This window comes from Triplophysa rosa, linkage group LG5 (genome assembly GCF_024868665.1).
Source record: "Triplophysa rosa linkage group LG5, Trosa_1v2, whole genome shotgun sequence".
Lineage (NCBI taxonomy): Eukaryota > Metazoa > Chordata > Actinopteri > Cypriniformes > Nemacheilidae > Triplophysa > Triplophysa rosa.
Genome location: NC_079894.1, coordinates 6,009,770 through 6,037,724, shown reverse-complemented (window position 1 = coordinate 6,037,724; position 27,955 = coordinate 6,009,770). Strand labels below are relative to the sequence as shown.

At 37.9% G+C, this 27,955-nt stretch overlaps 3 protein-coding genes across 7 annotated transcripts; 2 read left to right on the top strand and 1 right to left on the bottom strand.

Moving 5' to 3' along the window:
- Nucleotides 1–116: 116 nt before the first annotated feature.
- myripa (myosin VIIA and Rab interacting protein a) lies at nt 117–20,228 on the bottom strand. Of its 3 annotated transcripts, XM_057333159.1 has the most exons (17): nt 19,666–20,228; nt 18,687–18,835; nt 11,234–11,455; nt 9,462–9,598; nt 7,496–7,579; nt 7,213–7,310; nt 7,040–7,120; nt 6,335–6,427; nt 5,629–5,800; nt 4,846–5,408; nt 3,200–4,654; nt 3,021–3,080; nt 2,065–2,250; nt 1,705–1,866; nt 1,366–1,464; nt 1,219–1,279; nt 117–1,039 (listed from the first exon to the last, which is right to left on the bottom strand). In XM_057333159.1, the coding sequence occupies exons 2-17, from the start codon at nt 18,794–18,796 to the stop codon at nt 1,026–1,028; spliced, it is 3,597 nt and encodes a 1,198-aa protein (XP_057189142.1). In that variant the 5' UTR covers nt 18,797–18,835; nt 19,666–20,228; the 3' UTR covers nt 117–1,025. The 3 variants fall into 3 exon arrangements, with proteins under 3 accessions (XP_057189142.1, XP_057189143.1, XP_057189144.1); XM_057333160.1 differs by lacking the exon at nt 3,021–3,080 and having other exon boundaries at nt 19,666–20,226; XM_057333161.1 differs by lacking the exon at nt 19,666–20,228 and having other exon boundaries at nt 11,234–18,581; nt 18,687–18,773.
- On the top strand, nt 19,311–27,091 carry ackr4a (atypical chemokine receptor 4a). Of its 3 annotated transcripts, XM_057333167.1 has the most exons (3): nt 19,311–19,430; nt 25,120–25,179; nt 25,946–27,091. In XM_057333167.1, the coding sequence occupies exon 3, from the start codon at nt 25,968–25,970 to the stop codon at nt 27,063–27,065; it is 1,098 nt and encodes a 365-aa protein (XP_057189150.1). In that variant the 5' UTR covers nt 19,311–19,430; nt 25,120–25,179; nt 25,946–25,967; the 3' UTR covers nt 27,066–27,091. The 3 variants fall into 3 exon arrangements, with proteins under 3 accessions (XP_057189150.1, XP_057189149.1, XP_057189148.1); XM_057333166.1 differs by lacking the exon at nt 19,311–19,430 and having other exon boundaries at nt 25,032–25,179; XM_057333165.1 differs by lacking the exon at nt 19,311–19,430 and having other exon boundaries at nt 25,169–25,280.
- si:ch211-106h4.12 (uncharacterized) lies at nt 22,895–24,162 on the top strand. The gene is made up of 4 exons (XM_057333168.1): nt 22,895–23,062; nt 23,275–23,334; nt 23,670–23,768; nt 23,854–24,162. The coding sequence occupies exons 1-4, from the start codon at nt 22,922–22,924 to the stop codon at nt 23,887–23,889; spliced, it is 336 nt and encodes a 111-aa protein (XP_057189151.1). The 5' UTR covers nt 22,895–22,921; the 3' UTR covers nt 23,890–24,162.
- Nucleotides 27,092–27,955: the final 864 nt, after the last annotated feature.

Here is a 27,955-nt window from a genome sequence, read left to right as displayed (position 1 = left end):
TATGTATGTATATGTATGAACTAATTTCAATAAATCTAGATTGATGTGGACAGCAAGCTTGTTGTATGAGCTGTTGTTGAGGCATGGCTATAAAGAAAAAGATATGAAGCCTTACAGTGGTTGTATGGAAGGTTTTTCATTAAAATGTCTTGGAAATATGTCAGAGACGTGATGAGTTACAATGAGTCGATCACACATACTTATTCTTACACCTGCAACACAACATTCCTCAAGAAACATACACACACTGATCTAAAAAGAATGATAATTTCATACAAAGCAATACTTACAGTTTCTGTATTTGATAATTGTGTCTTGTGATTTGTATAATTCATTTACACAAATGGATGCATTTCAACAAAGGAATTTAATACAATTATTGGGGTCATTTTTAATTGACTGGAACATATCCACAAGACACTGTTCATGTCATTAATTTATTGTCCAACAATTAAGTATAACCTAAATATAATCAAACTACAAAAATGTACATTTTTTCATTTACAAGTATCATTTACACATTAACTTTGTAAGTTTAGCTTGTAATATCTCTATATTATCAAATCTAATCCAGAGCAGAATGTTTCAGCCATTAAAAAGTCTGTGTGTTCTGGATTATTGATTCATATCAGACAAAATCATTAAAAAATGTCAATTAAATTAAAGTTCTTACAATTGTGTTTCTTTGATTCACAGCTATACAGTATGTTCAAATACACTTCCACATTAGATTATATAATATCACATACATGTAATATCACATGAATCATTTAGATCAAAATTCATAAATAAGAATGAATAAAACAACCTCATCTATTTTTGGGGTGTTGTGATACTGATTGTTACCTTTCGTTGTAACATGACATTACCACATCAGTAACAAATCTGTCAATTTGAACTGAAGTTTGTTGCCATTGAACATTTTCTATGAGCCATAGCCTTAAGGCACATGTGATCCGGAGCTGTGTTTGGTTAGCAGTCATTAAACTCTGAATTGATGCTTCTTAAATCTCCCACAATCCTCTTTAAGCTTCTTTATCTAGAAGTGACATAATATGTGTCATTCATAAATACGTTTTTAGTGCCAAACATCAGTTTTGAACATTTTAGGTCTTAATAATGCTGTTTATACAATTCAAAATAACAGTGTAATTGAAATTTTAAGGGTTAAGAGTTTTCTATACACTCTCTCAGTCTTTATAAAAAAAGAGCTTTTACCTTGTGTTGGAGGCGCTGGCAGTCGCCGCCTTAGTTTGCGGGATGAGCCAAGGGTTTGTGTCTAAAACAACAACATTATAAGAACCATAAGCACATGCGTGTGTAGATATGTGTTTGTGTGTTGTACTTAACATATGAAGACAGCACCTTAGTTACTGTAGTCTTGACATTGGAAAACTGGGTCTGCGGTGCAACATTAAGACCTGCATGTTTCAAGGCAGCAATTCTTGCTGCAATGTCCAAAACCTGAAAAATACATCAACAGATCAGTCCAAGCACAAATACAACTAATAATTTTAGTTTTCATTGTGTACAGTCTTTCTATGTGAAATTATAATAAACCGAATAAACAAAAAGATGCGATTTTGCTAATTGTAATAATTCATTAATATTCAAATATACTGTAGTGTGTTTTAAGAAAGTCCCAGAATCCAAGTACTTAGAGCAACGTGCACTGAGAGAGTGCAGTCTCCAGAAAGAACACACCTGGAGCTCAGACTGCTGCACCTGGGCTGCTGCTGAGGCCACCTGATCCTCCAGGTGAGCGAGCTCTCCTTCAGAGGTGGATGCACTGATGCTACGGGCACACTCCTCCAGATCCCCCAGTTCAGCCTCCAGCCCGAACACTGTACCTGCAGTCACATACACCTGCAAACAGCTAAACCCTAATACTTTGATACGAGAAAATCTCCAAAAGCCAAAACATTACACACCATCTCAAGTCATTCTGTTACAATCAGTTTCTTAACTTACAAATAGCTTAGTATCAGAATAAATTATTGAAGCTGCTTCTATAATGCCTATTGTCAGGGAGAAATCTATAATCATCTATAAAGTATTCTGTACATTCTCCTCCAGTCGGCTGAGCTGCTCGTCTAGTCTTTTGGCCTCCGCTGGGGGAACTGTCGTGAGGTCACTGTGATCTGGCTGGCTTCGGCCGTCTCCCATAGATCCGTGAATCAGATCTTCTGTAGCGTTTAGCACCTTCAGCACCTCTGTGGTGATGCTACGCAGTGATGCAGCTGAGTACTTCTGTTCACGATAGGACAGATATAGAGAAAGGCATTCAAAATACTGCTTCCAACAGGGATAACACACTGAACAGAACAAAATCAAAGCAGATGTTATCAAGCCTATCACAAATGTCAGTATAGAATAGATCAGAAACTAGAGACTGAACACAGTGAGACAGCCCTTACGAAACAAATATATAATATACTCGAACATAATGCATTAAATAATACTTTTCCATATACAGCCACGGGAAAAAAATATAACATTCCATTTTTTTATTTGATCAGCATTTCTGGATGTATTGTGGACATTCCAGTCCAGTGTCTGTTGAATTTCAACTAGAGATGTAACAACATTATCGATATCGTGTTATCGCAATAGCAAAATTGTCTCAATATTATCGTGGACCTAACATGGAAAATGTTAGAAAAATAATAGATTTCACCTCTGGCAAGGTCCATCTGGTGCAATTATTTTTAGGTCATATTTACGTCATTTGACCCACAACTCATACCTCTATGCAACAGTTATGATTAGAGGATAAAGTAAAAAGGGATGCTTATGGCATGTTTCCAGGCCATCAATATTTTTATTTGAAATTTGGGAGAAATATAATTAGTAGTTCACAGAATGAAACAAAAACGATAATTTTACCTAAACACAACTCTTAAATAGCAAATTCAGAAAAACTGAAAATAACTTTGAAATGGTCTCTTCATTTTTTCTGCTGCTTTAGGTGTCTTTTTGTGTAAATTAACGCATCCTGGCTATAAGAATACAAGTATCACCTGTTGAAGTATATTGGCGACAAAATGTATATTTGTCCCTATGTCCAGTATGTGTGAATCCTAAGAAAATAACAACAACAAGAGGAGGAAGACAAACAGGAAAAAGGAATAAGAAAGAAATAAGCAGTGCCTATCAGTAGCAAGCAGATTCCTAGCTGAAGCATTCAGTTTTGTTTTACCTTACAGATCTCCTCTGGTGAGAGATACTCCTCCTGACCAGATGGTGCGCTATGCCGAACAGATCTCTGCTGCACTCTTTTCTCAGTGTCTGAAGCGTCACCTTGACTGTTTGCATCTTTCAGTAGAAGCATCTCTTTTGATGTTTCAACAACAGTGCTGTTCTCAATTGCCACAACTTTGTTGATCTCCCCCGTTTCTTTTTCGTGAACCTCCTTCGACCTTCCAGCAACAAAAGATTGCTCAACATCCACGCCGTCCTCCATTTCATGTCTTACACCCTCAGTTACCGTCTCCTGCTCTGCCTTATCTTCCGTCATCTCTCGTTTCTCTGCCTCACTCTCCTCTAAAAATACCCCCTCACCACAATAAGCTTCTGACTTGTCTTCCATGTCATCCAAAGCCTTCGCTACAATATCGATGATCTTATCAAATTCCACCTCTCCATCCTCAATAAGCAATCTACTTGAAGACAGTTCACTGGATAAAGCCTCCTCCGTTTGAATCACAGTCTCTATATTCTCAGCTCCGCTCTGTTCACCGTCAGCTGAGCTTCTTTCTTCAGTCTGGACTTGTCTTTGGCTCTTCGTCTTCTCAGTCCTCTTTCTGGCTTTCTTCTCTTGTGCGTCTGTCATAGGTAGTTCTTGTTTCTGGCTGCCAGTGGTAATATCTTTCGACGTCTCGTTCACAACATTTCGCTCACTGATGTCTTTTTCTGATACCATTTCCCCGGGCCTTTTCTCTGATCTCTCTTCTTCTGCTTTTTCAGCCATCTTCTCTACATGACTTTGGGGTTTCTCTTGATATTGTATCAATCTGTTTTGATTATCTGTCTTATTATCATCTGATTCCAGCGTCTCGATTCTGATTGTTTGAGTTGAGACATCAAATTCAATTTGATCCTCAAACCTGTCCAATTCATCTTCAGTAGAAGAAAGCTGCGTCTCATTGACTTGACTGGTTAGCTCTTTAAGTTTAGAGGTCAACTCGTCGTCCTCCAGCTTCTCTGTTGTTATTTGATGATATGCCGCTTCAGTTTCATTCGTTCTTTCTGTTAAATCAACCTCAATAGCAAATGTAGCATCTTCTATAACATCATCTCCTTCTGCTTTTCTTTCATTTTCTTGAGCTCTGATTTGATGATCCAACCTGTCCAATTCATCCTCAGTGGAAGAAAGTTGTGTTTCTCTGACTTGACTGTTCAGCTCTCTCAATTTGGAGGTCAACTCCTGATCTAAAGATTCAACCAAACCTTGGGCTCTGTGATCCACACTGCTGTGAGTTCTGAGATCAAGTCCAAATGGTTCAGGGGTCACTGCTCCAGAACTCAAGATGTCAGGGGTAGCAGTGTCTGAAGCATCAGCTTCCAGATCCTGATCACTTTTATCACACAAAACTGGGTCTTGTTTTAAGTACAGATTCTTCACCAGAGCATCTGAGAGTTGGCTACTGCAATCCTGTAGACAGAATTAAAAAAATCATTCCCTGATATCACCAGGTACTTGGTGACCTCATAAACCCTGTAGCTTAAAAAAGATGATGTTAAGTAGTAATGTTTCTGCACAAATACATGCTGATTTTACAGAAATATCACATAAATCAAAGCCAAACTAAGTCAAAGTTTCATAACATAAACATTCATCCTCACCGGTAAAGACAACACTGGCTGTCCTTTCCATTCTGCGTCCTCTCTCTTACTCTTCTTCCTCCTGCGTGACCTCTTGACCCTGCTGTCCTCTAGGCCATCATCGCTGCTCTCTGCCCCTCCTGGGTTGAAATTAACATCCATAATGCTTGGGCGACGAGCAGACGAGGGTCGTCTGTGGTCCAGTGGCACTTTCCTTTTCAGGAAGGGCAGTAGAGATTTGTGGGATTTATGCGACGGTCCATCCTCACCAGGGGAGCTCTCAATATCAGCAGTAGACTTTTGGGTTTGTGCATCCAAAGGCAAGGTTGACTGATGACTGTAAGACTCAGGATAACTCAACTGCTTGTTGGCAGACATCTTAAGGCGAAGTTCTTGCAGAGCCGCGCCCCAGACTCCGTCAGACTCAGTCTCTGTTTCTGAGCCCATCTCATCATAAGCGGACACCACACCGGATTCCCTTTCCAAGGCGCTGTAGACCAGGCTTTTACGCTTGGTTAAAAGGCTTGGACGAGACAGTAGGGTGTTCTGGCAAGCGATCCAGTTCCCATCAGGGCTCTGTAACACTGAAGAAACGCAAAAACACACACATAACATTTAGAAAACACTATATAAAGGGGGTCCTGCTGTCTCTCCATTAACAAAATAAACATTTACAATCAAGGTGCTATCTGCTATGTAACTGTTTAATGTTAAATATGAGTATAAACCTCTCTAAACACTAAATTAAAGTAAGTGTAACTCAATGTATGGAATAGACGTATGGATGAACGGAAATGCTCTTACTGGAATTGTCCAATCGGTCAACACTCCTCCAGCTAGGCAAGACCTGGACAGGCATTGTTCCTTCTTTCTTCATTTCCAGAGCATGACCTTGAAAGGCTGAAGGCTTGGACTCAATTTTGCCCTGCTGGTCCACTTTCTCATCAGGCAAAAGGCAGAAAGCTGAGTGAGATCTCTGAGGTCAAAGAAGACGTTTCATTCAGTTAACTGTAAAACAATCCAAATGCTTTACAGAACATGCATATGAAAAGGTTCGTGATCTTATAAGTGGCAAAACCAGAGACTGAGGATGCGGCCATACTAGACTTTACACTTAAGAACATGAACTGATCTCACTCTTTTTTATCAAACAGCTTTGAAGTTGAAGCTTTTTATATGAGTGCATTTTTAGACTCTCGTGTTCACATGCATATGAATGGTACCCAGTGGAATGCAGAAGTTTCTTGATTTAGGCCCGGTTTCACAGACAAGTTTTAAGGCTAGTCCCAGACTAAAATGAATGTGTGACCTGTCTTAACTGAATATAACTTGCTCAGAAATATTTTAAAATATATTTGTTTTGTCTCGAGATGCACACCAGTAATGTATTCTTCTAAGGTGTTTTTATAAAAGCGACATAAATATCTTAATTAAACATAGTGCTGGCTTAAGCTTAGTTGTGTCTGTGAAACAGGGCCTTAAGTGTTTGAAGAGAAAAAGGCCACTGTACCCAGAGAGATGCATTGATGGCACTCTTAGCTTGATCAGGAGAAACTTGATTACCAGACTGCATCTCAGACAGATCCCTCCTCCGCTGGACAATCTGAAGTATAAAATATACATTGTGAATTTTAAGCAAACACTGTGAATAATAGTAACAAAAGAAATGCATTAACCACATGATTTAAATTACTACAACTTTTTATTGCAAAAAAATGAGAAAGTCATATTATGGGGCAGTGTCCAGGAAAGAGAACTAGACCAAGTATTGAATTAGGACATTTAAGTATATTATTTACAAACATGCCTTAGAAAAATGAGGACTTATATATGGCAAGACAAACGAGGGATAATGACACAGGGCAGGTGGGAAACATTAGACACGGCAGGGAGGCAATACATGAAACGAGAGGGGCGGGGCCAATGACAAGACACGAGAAAACACATGAGAAGTAAAGAACATAAACAACTCATGGCTTTCTCACATAAAACCTAAGGGCTCTGTCCCGATCCTGCCACACTACTAGGAATTCATAAACAAGAAGGTAGGACCGTGACAATATAAGTCATGACCATGCCTTAATATTATCATCAGCAATATTTGCTACCTGTATGTAAGGACTGCTATTCAAAAGAGTACTAGAATCCTACTGTATCACAACACAATAAAACAGGGATTGTAAATCTCCAGATTTTGTACAATAATGTTACTCACTTTCTGTACTATAGTTGTGGCCAGTTCCTCTATCAGCTCTCCTCTGTGCTCTCGCAGATAATGAGCTTCACTCTGCTTTTCCTACAAGGACAAACAGGTAAAAACAAAAAATATCTTTGTCTTGTCCTGTCCAGCTCTACTCAGCACTGCACATATTGATAAGAAAGACCTACTTGACTGTTAGTCTTGCTCTCAGCTTTAGCAATGGCCTCATCTATGGCCTCTTCTGCCACCCGCAGTGCAACGTTAATAGTCTCAGCCATGCTGCGCTCTGCAGACACAGTGCAGCATTACCATTAAAATACACACAAAGAGAAAATCACACATTGATAGGATCTGTCTAATTACAAAGTCTAAAATTAACCATTTCTAAGCCCATATAATAAAATGTAAAACAATTAATTTTTTTACTGATTTGCATGTCAAAAAATGTAACTATGGGCCCTGATAACAAACCTTCACTTTGCCTGTAGAATGCAGAGTCGCTCTCATACACGCTGCCTTCATTGTAGATGCCCTCCTCCTCATAAGTGCTGCCCTCTGTTGGTGTACAAAATATTACATTGTGTTCGATTAACATAGTTGGTAAAGAAATCTTTCCATTTTCACTTGGAGAAGTTGTATAATCTTCTGGCAGAACACATGCCACAAAGACAGCTAAATAGATCAACATCACATCCACATAATAAAAATGAAAGCACTTGGGTGTTTTGTCAGTTTCAAATCTAGCTTTTTCTACATTACTTTCCAGTATTCCACTGGGCTTCAGCACACTACAGTGTTAAGTGCAATGGCCTGGAAAATAACATCCTCCAGCTTCATAAGATCTCGCAAGTGTGGAAAAAAGAGCTTGGCTCAATATGAAAGAGGAAATAAATGCAACCATATGCAATCAGCTTTGTTGTTGTTGCAAAGAAAAAGGGCTGTTCCAAACTGAGAAACGTTTCCAACTTTGACAATAAATGATTTAATATCAGCAATGGCTTGTTTCTATCAGTCACATATTTTGTCGAGAGCCAACCATTTGACATGACATATCCATATATCCTCCGCTCCACGGAGCCCTTACTGCTTAAGTTATTGAAGGTCAAGCTGCCTCTGAAGTCACGATCTACTGTTATGTGAAAAAAAACCCACCTGCTTTTTACACTGCACAAAGAAATTTACGCCTACTCTCTGCTCAAAGCGCAAATCAAATCAATGTCATCAATCAAGCCTTTTCTATGACATAAAGCTGACAACTAAAGTATGTTTCCACTGAGATGCAGCTTAAAAACATACAACGATAATGCCACAGCATAAGCTTATCGGTCCGTTCTTGTCTGATGTAAAATTCTTAACAGATTATACTTTCTAGCTTTTTGTGCATCAAATTTCAATGGCCTGACCGCACAGTGTAGTGTGGTCAAAGCTCTTTATTTTTCACTTTCACTCTAATGGTTTTCCTGTCCATTTGTCTATGGAAAAGACATTTCTCATTCACCGACCACAGCTGGAGGTCAGCCTTGGCACAGATCAAAACTCTCAGTACACTTGAGTGCCATATACCCGCACACACAGCCAAAGGAGCTTTAAGATGATAAGTGAAAGAGGAAAATAACCTTTGAGATTATGTGATCCTGCAAAAGATACCATTCTAAACAAACATGTATTAGTATTGTCAAACTCATAACAGTGGGTGGCCACCATTTTTCATGAAGATATGAAAAATATCTTAATGGTTAGGCCACCATTTTTCATGAAGATTATAACGTGTCCATTTTGTTACCCCTTATATGACAACACATTCTGTGAAAATGGGTTCAGACCACTACATGATCCATACTCTGCTTATATCTTAATTTTTTATAAATGTAAAAACTATTTATCTAATAATGATAAGCTAATATAAGTAATTATGCCGAAAAGAAATATAGACGCTTTACTAAGTTTCAAATCATAATTAATTATCTTTATTCGGATAGAGAGGTGACAACTGTCTTTCCTTATTATTTCTCTTACTAATTGGTCAATATACTGTATACGTGAGTCTTAATAAAGATGTTGAAGTCATGATGTCTTTGTGCTGTCAGTCTAAGCATTTTCATCTCGCATCATGCAACCTAACCTACATTAATTTATGTGAAATAAAACCTTCCATGTTATGATCCAACTTCCCTGGCACTTGGAAAAGAAAAGTGGGCCTTAGGACATCTGGCCACAGAGGGAAGACCATGGCTGGACAAAAACAAGAGCAACAAAGAAAATCCAAAACCGAGACGAAATATCCACTGTGTGTGTGTGACACTTTACAAACACGCTAGGCTATATAATCCAGCTCTTCAATCTTCACAATATAACAAAATACTGTACGCTACAAAATGCCAGAGTTTAAAATGTGTTCAGACAGGTCAGGTCAGACAGCACTCCAGATGGAGAGTACCTGTAAGCTCTGCTAGCACTCCACGCTCTGCTGCATGCCTCCTGTAGAGGTTCTTTAACACTTTGGCGCTGCCAAATCTTTTAAAACGCCTTTGCACATTATTGTAAAACCATTCCAGTGACTGGATCTTCAGCAACCTGAAAACAGATAAACAAGGGCAGGTTATGATGCCTAATGACAACATTCAGACTTAAAGCTTACTTGAGACTAGAAAAATCTTAAGAATAGATGTAATTGTTTTTCGTCTGAATAATTCAGCATAAATTATTTAAAAATGAATATGATCATAAAATTATACATGTGCAGACATGACAGAAATGCATATACCCCAAAAAAGTAAAAAAGCAGACAGTCTAAATAAAGGCACTTGTGGCAACTGTTTGCTTTTACAGTAACTCCACTACACTTCCCTGTCTGTCAATGCAATGAAGCAAGAGACAAGATCAGAGACAAATAGCTCAATGTTCTTGTGCCACTCACAGCTCGGGTCCAAAGTCTAAAATCAAATAGTGTTTTTACAGGAACTGCATGCTCGGAAAGCGCAAGATTACTTCCAAGTTCAAAAGAAATAAGGTCAAAAATAGTGTTAGGGTGTAAATTTATACAAAACAAAGAATTAACAAGAAAAAGCTTATCAATTACAAGGTATATTTTTGGTATATTAATACTAATAACAAAATAAGAATCCTTATTTTTATGGTTCAAAGAACCATAAAATGTATGCAATATATATGTATGCAATGCATACATATACTGTTAACATGAAATAATCCCCACCATGAAGGCAACATTTTATTGAGAACCTAAATGTAGAGAATCTGCGTAGAAATATGAGAGGCTTTAATACAGTAGCTGTATTTTCAAGCTTAAAAAAGCTTTCTTTAACATATGATACAGATACCCCTTGAGGACAAATAATATTGTTTCCACCAGAGCAAAGAATATATAGCACTCATTTTTGGCTCATATTTACCTCGACCAGAGCCACACTAAGTACTAAACCACTGTACAGTATAGATGTCTCATGTTCAATATACTGTATACTGTACTGTATATATTGTAGTATATTTTGTTAATAAGCATAGCACAAATGTAAATTGTTTACTTCTATTCTCCAATGATCTAACACATATTTATATATGTACAGTATATAATCCATATTTGGAAAAGTTCTGTTACTGTTTATGTGAGCAAGGGAGACAAACTTTTAGTAATAAAGTGTTGAAAGAAATAAACCAGGACAATTCAGATATTTAACATATGGAGCATAAAATGCGTTTGTAGTACATTTGTTTGTTGTTAACTGTCAAAAAACTCACTTCTTATTTACCGAACTGTCGTGATTCTGCCTCATCTTGTCATGTCTGTCTTGATCTTGTGGCAGAATCACGGCAGGATCCTTTGTTAAGTGTGGAGAGAGTCATTTTGACCCTTTCGGCCTTCGATACTCTCTCCGGTCCTTGTCTGTGTTCCCCTGTTTTGTTATGTTACCCCCACGTGGGTCTTTGTTTTGTATTTTGTTATTATTATTAAAAGTCTAGTTTACCCCTTACCCTGTCTGCACTTGGGTCCTCTGTCCGTGTATCCGTGTCTCTCACCCACGAAACGTGACACCGAACAACACCAAACATCAGAACTTTAGTTGTTATTGTTTCACCAGGCAGGTGTTTCCCACTTAAGCCCCCTGTCTGAGCTGTCTCTCACTGACTGTCACAGCAGTTACTGTATAGCTTAGCTCTTGTTAGCGCTTCCCCTTTCCAAGAGATACTGACCTGCTCCTCTGGCAGGCGGAGCACAGCCAGCCTTTATCCTTCCTACTGTAGGTACAGCAGTCCTTGCAGACGTTGTAGTGGCAGTCCAGGCAGGAGCGCTTGGGGTTGAGCAGAAAGCTGAAGGGCGAACAGCAGCGAATGCAGCAGCGTTCATTAAACCTCTGTTGACGCGAAAGCAGAAGACACCGACTGCCCTCCTCAACCAGCGCCTGCTTCATCTCACTGGAGAGAGAGAGAAAGAGGGAGAGAGAGAATGTGATGGGCACGGATTGTTAGACAAAGTATTTGACAATGTATATTCTATATAAATCCATATAATGTAATATAAAGTACTTGACTGTACAATAGTACAGTATGCACATCTATATATGAATACGCTATTGTAAATTTGTCTTGAGTATTAAAGGGATAGTTCACCCAAAAAAGAATTCTTTCATAAATTACTCACCCTCAAGTTGTTCCAAACCTGTATACATTTCTTCTCTTCCTTTGAAAGATATTTGGAAGAATGTTAGCAATTTTCGGGTTTTGGGCATTGACTGTATAAAACATGGACGTAGTGTCTGTGACATCACCCGCAGAACTGTGAAGAGCAATTTTGAACCATAAAGTGGGCGGAGCTGGTCGCCACCATCTTGGCAGCGCGTCACCACGTGTCACTCCACAAATATCGAAAATGGGCAAAAAGGCGGGACTTGGGTGGAGCTGAGGTGCCTGGTTGATGAACCCACCTGTCACTCAAGTGGCCCCACCCATATATATTGCAGAATTTTAAGGCTTAATAAAATTTTAACGGATGACTAGCTATAGTCCAAAATAATTTTTTGTACCAGGCTGTAAACATGTTTTTTCTGCTATAAAGTTGGGCATTTTAACATGGGGCTCAATGAGATTCTGCTCTGTTTTGGAGCCAGTCTCTAGCGGCCAGTCAATGAATTGTATCTTAAGTCAATGCTGCATCAAAATTGCTCTGACCTTTAGTGGAGAGACCTTACACATTTTATGACTCTTGGAATGGGCACACAGATTTTGTTTGGATAAGCTCCATTAGATTTATGCTGCTCAATTAAACTGATGTGCATATACAGTGGGATATGAAAATAAAATCTAGTTTTCATTTCTGACAGTATAACCATGCCAGAATTATACTCCAATATCTTGTAGAGACTTGGCATAAGCCAAATGGTCGGAATCATTAAAAGAAGAGCCATAAACCCCCTCCACTCTCTTTTGTCCTGGTTTCTTGATATCAACATCAAAAGACCTGAGTCCAGGGGGGGATGGATTTAGGTTGGTGCTCTCACTGAAAGTGTTGATAACCCCTTTTGTTTCTCCGTGGGATATTTACGACTCCTAAGCTTCAAAGCAAGCAAAAGGAGATGTGAGAAGTCTCTCTGTTTTGTCTCACCTGTAGTTTATCCAGAGAAACTTCTCTGACAAAACTACACTAAACTGTCTGTTTCTAATACTGTATATGTAAATATCTAGGTTATATGTTGGCGCTCTTGCCATTTTAAATAATCTGTAACTGTTAAATAGGCAAGTTTAATTCAGGCTTTGTTTGTATTCGTACATCCGAATGAATCATGACTTGATGCAATTCAAACCCGGCATATTTGATATCTAAATGTTTGCCTTTACAATTCCTCCTTATTTATATATATTGTGTGACCATAGAACACTTTATTTTCATTATGTTATAATTTGGACTGGTATTTTGTAAAGTTGCTAGGAGGTCATAAAGATGCAAATTAGCTGTTGAGTGGACAAAGAACCTCTTCCCTGCTCAACTCTGATTGGTCGATTCAAACTCAGGTGGGCATGCCCTCTCGTGAAGTCAAATATCGAGCTTGCTCTGAAAACGCAGCTTGGCCTTTTTTCTCTATACCTGCCCTCATCAGAAACTGGTTTGTGGTGTCTCTTCGGAGACTGCCTTTTCCCCCACTGGAGGAAAAGAAGGAACAATGGACTTCTGCTGCGTCGCACACCTTGATGAGCCATGCGGCTGGTCACGAGGCCCGGAACTTTTCAGCAGGACCGCATTCTGAAACCATTTGAACATTTCCATCTCTCCAAGCGCATACGGATATACATCCAGCACAGAGCTCGCAAGTATCCGTTTCTATTTATAGAATAGCTGCGTTAAGTTTGTGCCTCTTTGTTAAAGATTCAGAAATCGCTGCCATGCTTTCTCTCACTCACTCTCTCTCTCTTTCTCTCTCCGCCCTAGCGCGTTTGTGTTTCATGTATTGTTTGTGTTTATGTGATCATTATGTTTACCATGTAGAGTATAGTTTAATAAACAACCATATATTCATTTGTGACAGGTTTTCTGTGCTCACGCTCACATACTTGGTCCCTTTAACTGTATTGGATTTATGCTACCTTTGCTCTAAATCCTGTTTGGTAAAGTCACGTTACTTATGGCCATGAGATAACGTAAAGTGTATAATATCATTGATGCATTCGCTGGATGAATACATACAAGTATTGTTATACTTTATATTACTAATCAGAGACTGTAAAATATGTATATTTAATAACGATTATTATACATATTTTCCTTTGAGCTAAACTAATTCCTTGACTGAAATTGACGTTTTAAATAACTCATTTCATGGACATGATCTTGATAGATCTGGTGGGGAATCATATTTGGTGAGCGAAGCTCATCATTATTTTAACATGCAGCTAAAACCGCTACAATCTTGTCACATATAAACTGTGACTGATTAAAGGGATAGTTCACCCCCCATGATTTATTACCCAAAATGTATATGTATGTATATGACTCTTTCTTCAGTGAAATGCAAAATAAGGCATTTTGGTTTTGTTTCCATAAGATGGAAGTCAATGGGGCCTTCAAAATACTTTATCTTCTTTTGTGTTCTGCAAATGTTCACTGCACTCTTATAGGGTCCAAAATAATCTACAATTACAATATTATCACAATATGTATTACCATTTTTGGAAATATAAATACATAAAATTAATTAAATATGCTATTATTAATGTCCAGCCAAATGTTGTTCACCCAAAAAAATGAAAATTCTGTCATCATTTACTCACCCTTTTGTCATTTCAAACCTGTATGACTTTATTTCTTTTATTTTTTTATTTTATATGGCTGTTCATTTTTTACCCAAACAGCCTTATACAGACCATGTTGTGTACTACCGCATCATCGAGTGAAGCCAATTTTTTATTATTTTGTTCAAGTCCCAGAATCTTGAACTGTGCTGATAGAATAAACTATTTTAATCACAAAAACAATTAATCGAAAACGATCAAAAATGACCGGAAAAGCTTAAGGGTTAAAGCAATGTTAAATGGGTGCAAAATCACCACCTACTTTGTTGGAGTGTCAACCAGATGTCAACTGGCACTGAATTATGTAAAGTACTAGGCTATTATACAGCATGTGTCGCATTAACACAATATCAGTAATCGCGATTATTAATATAATGATTATTGTCAATACTTGTGTACTGCGACACCCCAAGACTCAATAATACAGATAATATAGTATAGGAATTGAGCAAAAAGTCCGCTCTTGTTCTATGTATGTATGTTCAACGTATGTTGCTCAGACTTGTATTAAATATAACATGCAGATCTAGTTAGTGCCCAGATCTTACAAACAGCCTTGCCCCAGTATGTACAGCATTATATTAAAAACATCTGCTCAGTGGAAGTGTTTCGTAAACTCTGCCTCCCCAAACAACAGGAAATCTGTTTCACTGAAAGCTTCAGTGAATACTGAGAAAAAATAACGACGGATAATCTCAGCAGATTAAAAACACGCAAATGGCAAAGCAAAAAGGAAAAAGAATAAAAACAAATGTTGTGTAATGGCATATTATGCATGCAAGAATGAATTCTGCTTTAAACAGAGATCTGTTAATGACACTGGAGGCTTGGCATACACATAATAACACAGATTGTGTGTGTGCATACAAATACATTTTTAACTATCCATTCTATCAGTTATTCATATTTTTATTTAATATTTCAAATATTTCCCTGTCTTGTTTTTGACAACAGCAGTCATTCTCATTGGCTTTGACTCAGTAAGCTTTTAACATGTGTTGTGTGTTCTTTTTTTGCCAAGCCTCCCTAAATTCTTGTCAAAGCTGAACTTTACTCCAAGCACAACACGTAAACAAAATATGAATAATGTATTTGAATAAAAAGCATTTTATTTCACAGATGTAAAGTTTCCAAAACTGGACATCACTTGGCCACGAATTGACATGTACTGTATGTCTTCTGAATTTGTAGATTAAACTCTAAATGCCAAAAGGATTACAAACAACACCGATCGGCCTAAACTGAATCAGTGGCAAGATGCATTTAAAATACATTCAAGCATGCTGGAGCAGAGCATAAAAAAAGATTAATGGCTGAACAATTTTTACAGACCAGTAAGAAGGATCTACTTCATCTTCCTACAATCAGCCACTATTATTATATTCTATCAGGGTTCTCTCAAATGAACTTATAATTGGATACTCAGCAGGCCATTTCCACCGCTTTCTCGGAAACATGCTCTGTTGTTTACAAATCAAGCCGTTGGCAAAGAAGAGCAGAAGTGTCCTGTGCCGAGTGACTAATGCCAGATAACCAGACTGGACACAGGTGCAAAGAACAGAGTGGAACCCAAAGCCAATGTTACATGCTAAGTCATCAAACTGTGCAGCATCTTTCACGAATGACTAGTTACAAAAGAACAAGGCGTGACTGCAGTGTAAAATTATAAATATCCTTTTTTTATGGTTATCTTCATGTATGGCTGTAGGGGAATTATACACACAGAGCAGTAGTTGTATTACCAAGAAATGCACTCATATGTACAATTTCAAATTACAAATTTCAGAGCATTTCTAAATCACTCTTAAATTGTAATATTCTAATATATTTTATTCTAATGAACTATAATTCTGACATAATAAATTAGCTCTGTTCATTCTTTAACAGTGCAGTAGATTATATCTGATTATGTTGGAACTAATTTTAATAACAAGACTATACTAGACTATACTAGGTGAACAGAACAGAACAGAACTAGACAAGACTAGAGCAAACTAGACTAAACTGGAAAAGAACTAGAACAGAACAGAACAGGACAGGGCAGGGCAGGGCAGGGCAGGGCAGAATAGAATAGAATAGAATAACGAAACAGAATAACGAACAAACTAGACTGGACTGGACTGGACTGGACTGGAACGGAACAGAACAAACTAGACTAGAATGGACGGGACGGGACTGGACTGCAACAGAACAGAACAGAACAGAAAAGAATAAACTAGGCTAGACTGGACTGGACTGGACCGGACCGGACCGGAACGGAACAGAACAGACTGGACTGGACTGGACTGGAACAGAACAGAACAGAACAAACTAGACTAGAATGGACGGGACTGGACTGGACTGAAACAGAACAGAATAAACTAGGCTAGACTAGACTGGACTGGACTGGACCGATCGAACAGAACAGAACAGAACAGAATAACAAACAAACTGGACTGGACTGGACTGGAACAGAACAGAACAGAACAGAACAGAACAGAACAGAACAGAACAAACTAGACTAGAATGGACGGGACTGGACTGGACTGAAACAGAACAGAATAAACTAGGCTAGACTGGACTTGACTGGACTGGACTGGACGGGACTGAAACAGAATGCAACAGAATAGAACAAACTAGACTAGTCTAGACTAGATTGGACAGAACAGAACAGAACAAACTAGGCTAGACTGGACTGGACGGGACTGGACTGAAACACAACAGAACAGAATAAACTAGGCTAGACTGGACAGGACTGAAACAGAATGCAACAGAACAGAACAAACTAGACTAGAACAAACTAGACTAGACAGAACAGAACAGAACAGAACAGAACTGGACCGGACGGAACGGAACGGAACGGAACAGAACTAGACAATAGACTGGACTGGACAGAACAGAACTAGACAATAGACTGGACTGGACTGAAACAGAATGCAACAGAACAGAACAAACTAGACTAGACTAGACTAGACTGTACTGGACTGGACTGAATTGGAACAGAACAGAACACAACAGAACACAAGACTAGACTAGGCAGAACGGAACGGAACAGAAAAGAACAAACTACACAAGACTTGACTTGACTGGACTGGACAGAAAAGAAGAGAAAAGAAAAGAACAAACTACACAAGACTTGACTTGACTTGACTTGACTGGACTGGACAGAACAGAACAGAACTAGACAATAGACCTATTTCATATATTACATGAATTTATTATGAAATCACAACATACTCATGAAAGTAGGCTGTGAAAGACCTATGTTATAGTCTCTAAATTTGTTGCTGATGCAGAAACATTGTATTCAGTGTCTATGTTCATTCAGTGTCATTGTTTACTGTCTTTTCCCATAATGCACTGTGAATAAGACTGTCTAATTTCATGCATAAAGCACATCATTTAGTTACTTTTCACATGTGATGTGGTCGTAAAATAATTCATAAAAGTGAAGAAATGGAGAGAAATAAAGAGCAAGAGATTGAAAGAGAGAGAGAGAGAGAGAGAGAGAGAGAGAGAGAGAGAAAAGAGCAGTCAGGCTGCTTGTTTATCGTTCAGATAAAATCCTGGTGCCAAAAAAGTCATTACCAACAATGTGTTTTTTATCCAAAAGTACAAATGTCAGCAATGTGCTTCTTTGTGCCAGTGTGAAATACTTTTAAAAAAGAAAGACAAAACAAAGGAGGGAAAAGGGGGGAGAGAAATCAAGCATAGATTACACGTTGTAAATCCATTAAAAACATTACATGAAAAGCATGGGTAAGTGAATTAGTCTTATCTATAGACACTTTTTTCTAGATAGCACGAAACAATTATGTTAAAAGGCGGGTTAGGAAAGAACACTGAGTATGCACCCTATTTCCTATTATGTGATGGGAGGTGTATCATGTATACTCATAGGCTACACAATAAAGCACAGCTGTGAACATAATTGTATTTTCTTGATGTATAAAGCCTCTAATGTATCTTACAGTAGCAAAAACAGAATTAGATTCCTCCACAGCTGAAACCATATCCATGGTGGGCTCAGGGAAGTGAGTCACAGCTAAATAGGAAAGGGAGAGCCCTTCCTGTCATTTTATCTTAAAGCAGGCCTGGGAATGATGGGAACTTCCTCCTGCGCTCTAGCAATGACTAGAATGCATTATGCTGCCGTTACATAGGTTCCTATAGCTCAAACAGAACCCATGGAGCTAGCAACTCAAAGCTCATAGTTTATCCCCAGTGAATGCATGTACTGATAAAATGCTTACCAGGTTTATAACTGCAATGTTAGTCACTTTGGGGAAAAAATTGTGAATGAGACCATTAAAATAGTGTTCTAACGAATACAAACTCCATAAAAGTGATGCTACAGCGTTGAACAGGAGTGGGTTGGACTCACCTGAGTCGCGTCTCTTCTGTCTTACGAAGCTGCATGTCCCGTTGCACCACCTGTAGCACATGCTCCGCCTCATCATCCGTCAGACCAGAGAGATCCAGTTTACGGCCCATCCTCAGCTAACAAAATACCTGCCCTGTCCCAACTGTTGGCTATAAGAGCACCAATGGAAGGACAAGAGAGTTGTTTAGGAAAAGGGTTGGCACCATCACTGGAGTCATAATGTATGTGAAGTAGTACATTTTAATTCATCAAAAACTCATTTTATTCTTATTATTATTTAGTAAACATTTAGTGTAAATATTAGTTGAATTTTCATACCTTTGTGGTAAATTTTACATCATCATAATGTTTAAAGTTAGACGTAAAAAATAACAATTCCTTTCTGATTATTGTAATATTTCTTCCACAAATCTCATACAGTGTATTGCAAAATACTGAAAAATAAACCCTCTTTCATAAAATCCAAATCCAATAGTAAGCTGAACTGAGGCACAGATTTGAAGATTTACATCCCAACACCATGCACAATAAACTAACGTTATATCCAGATATCATAGACTTGTCCATATGCCTGGATGTTTTGACCACGCCTTGAATAATTCAGTGATGTTAAGAAAATGAAACCTTTTTTTTCAGAGGTCACAATTATTTAAAGATTAAAGCTTCGGTCTTTTTCACACTGTTTAACGAACCATTTAGTGATGATAAAACTATATTTTGGCAGTAAAACCGAAAACTTTGCCGGTGAGTAGGCTTTATTTAATACTATGATGAAATGCATGAAAGATGCTGCTCAGGTCAGGCCACATCTCCTGAGCTGAGGAGAATGCATGCTAAAGTTTACAAACAAATTTACAGCAAGCAGTCTCGTGCTAATATGAGAATAAAGAAAAAATAATCCGCGATGTTCTTTTTTTCCAAAAAACAATAAACTAGTAAAAACCAGTAATTTGATACACGGTCTGTATGCAGCACTCACCGTTGTGTCCTCACCACAGTCAATCGCGTCGTTTCACTTTGCTGCCAAACTGTCAAGATTTGAAGGAACAGTCAATAAAATTGATCATATGTCGCTACGAATCAACTACCACGTCGTATTTCTGTATCTGAAACGAGTTTTTGTATCGTTTGAACGAGTCTGTCAGAAATCGTTGAAGAAGAAACCGCGCGACTACTGCATGTGTGCCGGGTGCGCGTGTACCCGCTGTGATCTCGTGCCATTTAAAGCACGAGACCTCATAATAACAAGCTGAACGTTTTGTTGCAGGGTTTCTTTTTGACGGCTTTTTTAATAACATGTAAGGAATGAAGGGAAATAGGAATTTACAAGGTGGGTTTTTTTTGCCACATGACAAGTTTGATGTAATAATTTTATGTGCGTAATTTCAATTTGGGAAAAAATGATGGGATCTCATTGTTTTGGGACTGCAGCACAATAGGAATATAAGTTATACTGGCTGTGTTTAAATACATTTTAACTAACAATTGTAAGGTATATAAATACTCCAGTGTTTTCACAGTAAAGCTGTCATGTAATTCAGCTGGTTTGAACAATAGAAATAAGTTCAGAGTACCCCAGTCTCTCTCTCTCTCTCTCTCTCTCTCTCTCTCTCTTTCAAGACAGCTGTCGTGTTGCGTTGTGCCACGTCCTATAGCTAGAAGCTGTCCATGGCTGCGTCAAAATACCCCCACTTCAGGTCCTTGCACTTGACCACTAGACTACTTTCATGACGTCTTTCCTGTTTTTGGCCCAAGTGTTCTAGTGGGCATGAAGATCCCAAGTGAGCATGTTGTATTTACACTTAGCAAGTGCAAACATGTAATTAATGTGGTGTTTCTAATTATGTGATAAAAAGAAGTTTCACAAAATAAATAACTCAGTTTTCACCTATAACATGTGCAAGACTTTACGTTTTACTACGAAATTATATGTAATATCTAATTATATAGTCAAGTCAGATTTATTTTTATAGCGCATTATTTGTATTATATCAAAGCAGATGTACCCAAAAACAAAACAAAAACACATGTTAGCCAAACATAGAGTAAATAAAGATATAACCTTAAAAAGTAGTAGTATAACTTACACTGGAAAGCTTTCCGCTACATCTCGTGAGACCCGAGCAAAAAGTCTACTGATTTATATCCAGAACGTGATGCATGATGGGAAACACTTAGCCAGTGGTGTAAAGTATTGGAGTAAATGTACTTAGTTACTTTACTTAAGTATCTTTTTGGCTACTTTGTAGTTGTACTGAGTATTAAAGATATTAGCAACTTTTACTCTCTACTTAACTACATTTTTGAACAAGTATATGTACTCTTTACTCCACTACATTTGTAATGACTAATGCAATTACACATTACATTTTGCATGCCACCTATCTTATAATTAATATTGCCATTTACAGGGCAATGAAGGTACTACAATCTTGTGGATTTTGCCATAACTTACAAAAACTTGTCAACATGGCTTCTTTATATGAATATGAGTGCAGTATCAGGTAGATGTCAATCGCTGGCGGTTTATACACGGTTAGCCCTTACCCGCTATTTCTACAGTAATATATTGGCAACACTGTTGCCAGCTAGTTACTGTAGGTCACACATCTACAAAAGCTCTTATTTTTAAAACTAACTCTTCCTAAATGTGCTCTAAACATGTTTGCTCAAAATTTGACCATGTGGTGGGACTATTGCCATGAAGTGATGTAAACCAGTAAAAAGAATGTATAGTATTTCAATTTTCAAAAGTGCTCTCACACTATATAGACAAAATATTAACCTATAGAATGAGTCGGACACAGAGAAATGAACAATCACATATGAATCTCAACAATGGTGACAATCAACTGAACAGCTTCATGCTGCAATGCATGCTGGGTACATAGTACAAAACTCATTCATGATTGTTTGTCACCATTGATGAGGTTTGTATGTCAAGTGTCTAATGTGTCTCAATTGCAAAGAAAGATTTTCTGACAGAGATCTTTCCATTATAACATGTAATCACTTTACCAAACATATCTTAATAAATCTTAAATGCTATATTATTATTATTTAATGATTGAATTCTTTCAGATGTATCTTCAGTTACTAAGCAAACATAAAGTTGCGGTTCCTGTAAAGTCCCTTTCAGTGTTATTGTATAAGTGTACATTTTAAAGCTACAAGAAAGTCAAAGAGTCCAACCAAAGCAAACACTGATCGCCATAATGGTGACTTAAAACATAATTGAACCACTATGAACTAGAGTTAAATCTCAATAAGATCTTACACAGATGACAGAAATAAAGTGAAAGTGGTGTCTGTAATATGTGAAGATGTTATTGATGTTTGTGTTTAATTCTCCTCTGGTGAAATCTTGACAGATTTATTGTGTTCATCTGTTATTTACACTTGTTCATCTAAGACTGTGTGACTTAAGTGCGTTAATAGATTCTTTAATAATGTATCTTCAAACAGCCATTGCAGTAGTTTACTGTAAAACACCTACAGTAACTAGCGGCAACAGTGTTGCCAATATATTACTGTAGAAATGGCAGGTAAGGGCTAACAGTGTATGTGAAATGAGGACATGACTGCAGCTGGCGATGAGGCCCAAACCAGCATGTCCAGTGCAAAAAGGCTTTGACTTTTTAATTCTACTTAACATTATTTTATTTATCTGTTATATTGAAGAGACCTTTTTGAAGGACTTTGGTTTACTTATGAGCACTTGAGCTTAAATGAGACTTAGGGTGTTTGTAATGACGTAGGTTATGGTGTCGTCCATGATTTGTTGCAATTTTGAGGTGTTCAGTCTTATTATGATTTAAGAAAATAAATGCGATTGCTCACCTCACAAATCAACTGTTTCTAGTTTTTCACTGATGTGTCTCTTAAGTGTTGAGGACTAGTGCTGCTTTGAGCCTACATTCAGTATGAGTAAAATACTCAAGTACTGTTAAAATCAGATACTCTAAGACTTTTACTCAAGTCGTTTTGGAATTGGTGACTTGTAACTTGTAATGGAGTAATTTTCACTGCAAGGTATCTGTACTTTTACTTAAGTATGGTTTTCAGGTACTCTTTACACCTCTGCAAACCATTAAGAGTTGTTGTTCTTTTAAAACCTGCAAGTTTCAGAATGTTTTTGTCAGAAAAAATGTTACTGCTCCTCCTTTGGACATCTGGTTGTGATTAACTACACTGGTATAAAGCAGATGTGCGTTTGGACTCCAGAAAGCAGCAAGATGAGGGCTAGTGTGCAACTAGGGCTGTTGTGTCTCAGCCTGTTCATTTCCAGTCTGGATGGTGAAGAAATTGATTCAGAAAACAGCATGGCAATGCCAGTAAATATGGATGAGGATATGGAGGATTTCCCTCAATTTCAGGTGAGTGATGAACTTTTGTTGCAGTGTTTCTGAAGAGGCAATGGCACATTTTCAATGGCAACTGCAATGATATGTACTTTGTGTATCAAATATAATGCACTTTAAACACTACATGTATGTGTCATTAAAAAGCCGTTGCTATTTGATTAATATTATCAATTTAAGAAAAATAAACTTCATCTGTCTTGATTGTTTTGGATTTATCCCATCAGGTTGCTGAGAATGAACAGGAACGAAATCTTCTGTCTCATGATTCTGACATCATCCCAGTGGTATGTAATGTCCAGACATTACTAAAATTCTTAATTCATTCTGCATTGAGAGCTCTGTTAGCGCTTTCAAAAATTGTCTGTTTCTTTGTGTATAATTGATATCTTTAATTGCTTATCCAAATGTTATATCAACATGAAGTGGTATTCACAACTCATTTGGCATCTATTTACTACAGAGTTTACCATTTGACACATTTCAAAAAAATATTAAAGGTCCAATGTGTAATTTTGCCAGCACTATAGCAATCCATCTGGTATTGATAACAGACCTTTAAACACATAAATGATATGTCTTTAAAATATATATAAATGATATATCTTTTTATCTCATGTAGACAACCCGTGTTAAGAGGCAGACAGATAATACTGGTGAGAGACAACGCAAAAAACCCAAGCCAGGGATGTTTTCTGTGTTAGCCAAAGTACCTTCCCAGGTAACAGTTCGCATAAATACATCTTTTGTAAAAGATTCTAAGATTTACAGAAGAGATTATGTTACCTTATGTGTTCTTTTCACAGGTTCCGGCATCTTCAGAAAAAATCATAACAGCATAGAGAAATGTCACTAAAATGTTTGTAAATGAGTGTTTCAGGCTCAGGTTGTGCTCGAAAAAATATACATGCTTACTACTGCTGTTCCTTCATATAGTTTTGATTAAAAAAAACATCTGGAAAAAGGTTCAATATACTTCATGCCAATATACTCCATTATTCATTATCATAATGAATACTCCATTATCTAAAATCTCAAGAGGAACCACCAGGAGGCAATGTTGTTTTTATCTGCTTGTCTTTATCTTTGAACTACAAATAAAGCATGTGTTTAAATATGGTTGTTTTATAGACTTGGTGAAACATTTATTTATAGAAGAGACAAATTATAACAGTGTGAAGTGTTTTTGTAAAGATTTGCCTGCTGTGCTTTTGAGGAGGGGTTAGTAGCGAAAATCCAAAAGAAAGATGAAAGTTTGAGATGTGTATAGTGTGGATAAAAGGCTTATTTGATAAACCACATAGCAAACAGCTCCTATTTGAGTTGTTCTGCTAGTTCAACGTGCCAAAAATGTTGCCAGCTTGAAAAAACATACAAAATAGTAAGTCTTGCCAAACCTTTGTCCAAACAAATCAGGAAAACGAAAAACTAACACCTCCCTCTTTCTACAGTACATGTGTAATATCTAAATGAAATTTAGTTGTACAAAAAGTATGTAATATGTGCTAGTCACACTCTAAGTGCAGTAGCAATACATTTACACTACAAACACACTACACACGCAAAAGCAACATTATTATTTACTCTTGCAAAGACATTTACACTGTAACCAGAGCATATGTTAGACTAAAAAGTCAAGTTCTTCTTCCCTTTATTATTTATTCACAACACATATCCAGATATACCCAAACAGCCAAATAGAAATAACTTATACTGTATTTACAAAAATACTAAATAGAAAATAACACTAAATACAAAAGTTAAATAAATACTAAATAGAGTTAAAGCTGAAAAAGAAAAGATATAAAACACTTTTCAGTGAATTGAGTTTTCCCATTGTGTGATGTTGTTTATATATAGAATATAGATAATATATGTCATCATATCATATAGACCATAAATGTACAGTATTTAAGGTGTTTGTGGACAGTTGCTGACAGGGTGTCACACGCAAACAAACAAAAAACAGATAGAGAACACCCCCCCCCACACACACACACACACACACACACAGTAGTGAGGCAAACTCAAAAGCATGCATGAGTCACAGTAAATAGAATCTTTGCTTACAGGAAGAAGAACAGACAGAAACAATCTGCTCTGCCCTCAGGCAAAGCCCCGAATCTCACGAGGTAAGGAAAGACATGGAAACATTCGTTTTAAAGAAACTTTTCTTTTTGGTTCAAAGATTACCATTTTAGAGATTGCAGATGTTAACCAGAATACCTGAAAGGTAATTATCCAGTTGCTGTAATCGCACACTGCTAGAAACAGAAAGCATGCGAGTGCAGATGTTCAGATAAGCTCCAAAATTATTACAACGTGCTTGTGATCTATTTGAAGACAATCGTTGTTTTTTATGACTACTGTTACTAATGTACTACATGGGCACAGATGACTGATTTAAAAGAATGGCCAGTATAGTGATTACATTAATCTTTTTCATTGTGTTACAATGCTTAAACAGTATTTGTGTGAACAGCTTTTCCTGGGACCTGTGGTTCATAAGATTTAAAAGTCTCAAGACTTTGCTTTGTGTTGCCATGTTTAAAAACAACGCATTTCTAAGATTTGAGAGCCTTATGAGTTGTTTTCAACAAATGACGGACTACACAGAAAAGATGGAATTAATTTACCATGTATAACTGATACAGATCTCTAGTTTCGGTTTTATCTGAGATTTTAAGCATGCGTAGAAAAGTGCACTGGATTAAAGTGGAGTAGGAATCTCTGGAATGAAGGAGCTGCTACACTCCTGTCAAAATATATTATAATCTGCCGGGTATCTGTATACTTTTTGCTGCTCTGTGAGAAAGGTCATCTTTATATCTGTCTATAAAAGAAACATTTAAAACTGCCAGTTCTCTTCGTGATTTAAACCATTGTTTTCATTTTCAGCGCTATCAACTTCAGTGGAAAAATGGAAAGCTCAGAGGAAGATTACTATGACTACACTGAATATAACAACAACAGCTCGAACTTCAGCTATGATGACTATCAGACCATTTGTGAGAAGAGCGACGTACGCTCCTTTGTCAGGATCTTCCTCCCAGTTGTTTTTGGGTTATGTCTTGTGATAGGTTTAGCAGGGAATGCCCTGGTCTTGGCAGTCTATGCTTACTGCAAGCAACTAAAAACACTAACTGACGTGTTTATAGTTCACCTGGCCGTAGCCGATCTGTTGCTTCTCCTGACGTTGCCGTTCTGGGCAGCTGATGCGGTCCACGGCTGGGAGCTTGGAGTGACTCTCTGTAAACTTGTCTCTTCCTTATACACCATCAACTTCACCTGCAGTATGATGCTTCTGGCCCACATCAGTCTGGATCAGTATCTGGCTTTGATGGCGGGAGACAGAAGCAGAGGCCTTGCGCAAATCTTTCAAAAGAAACACTCCGGAAAGCTTTGTTTTGGGGGGTGGACCGTTGCATGTTTTCTTGGCATCCCTGATTTAGTGTTTTCAACCGTCAGTGAGTTTCATCACAAGAAGAGATGTCTGGCAATGTATCCATCAGACGTGGCGCATAAAGCTAAAGCCAGTCTGGAGGTGATGGAAGTCATGATAGGCTTTTTGTTTCCTCTGTTGGTGATGCTGTACTGTTACATCTGTGTGGGACGGGCCCTGGTGATGCTCCCGGCAGAGAGGAGGTCGAGGAAGTGGAGGTCTATCCGTGTGCTGTTGGCTATGGTGGGAGTGTTTGTGGTCACACAGCTACCCTACAATGTGGTGAAGTTCTTCCGGGCCATGAACATCGTGTACACATTTGTGACTCACTGTGGACTTAGTAAAGGGCTGGACAGGGCTATGCAGATCACAGAGGGCCTTGCGTTGACGCACTGTTGTTTAAACCCCGTTCTTTATACCTTCATCGGTTCATCCTTTAGACAGCACGTCTTGAAATGCGCCAAAGGCTTCGGAGACCGAGGGAGGAGACTGGCACGTGTACGAGAGCAACAGGAAGTGAACATCTCCTTAAATTCCCATTCGCAGTCCCAAGAGACAAGCACCTTTTCGATTTGAGCCTATTGAAGAGAAAAGAGGTGGTGTGCCAGCCTGTGAGGACACGTGACACATTGTGTAAGCAGATGATGCCCTTGCAGTTGTTCTGTCACAACAAGTTGTAGTTGATAGAGTGTATCAACATCAAATAAATCACGGTCTCACAAGAACTCCTGGGGCGGATCATGGTCCCACAAGGCCCCTAGGTACACATCTTTCAGTTCCTAATATGCAAATATGTGTGTGGGTGTGTTTTCTTAGTCAACAAATGTGGTGCTATTTTTTCTGAAAAGCAATAAAAGCTCATCTCTGTTAACCTTGCACTGTAGTCTATGAGAGGCCTTCACTTGTAAGTGTATGCATTGAGGGCCCCAGGTGTTCCCTTCATAGTGTGAACCTGAATTTTACATCCTTTCATGCATGAATTACGACAACCTCAGTCAGGATATCTTAAGAGGTGACAGTGTATACTGTAGGCTACAGTAGGATGGTGCACTAGTGTACCCTGTAGTGGTTGACGTGCACCATTAAAACTCCAAAAATGGCTTTTTAAAAAGCTGTCCACTTTAGTGACCTCTATATGCATGCAAGGCTTAAGAAACATCCTGCTTTTCACCTCAATTATATTACATATAAAAATGTACATTAATGCTTTACAGAAGTAGCATGATCATTAGATAATATTTTACAGAATAAAAAATAATAAACTCATAGGTGTTATCTGTCAAAAATCTGCTTTTTAAATTCAGGTCACTTTAAGGGTTTATTTGTGTTGTGCACAATTTTCCTAATTTCAGTTTAAACTGTTCTACGCAATTTAATTTTCCCCTCCTGCAAAAGAGTGTACTTTCAGAACGTTCTCAGACCTTTAGGAGAACTACACAAAAGTAATCTTGAGCCATCTCAGCCTG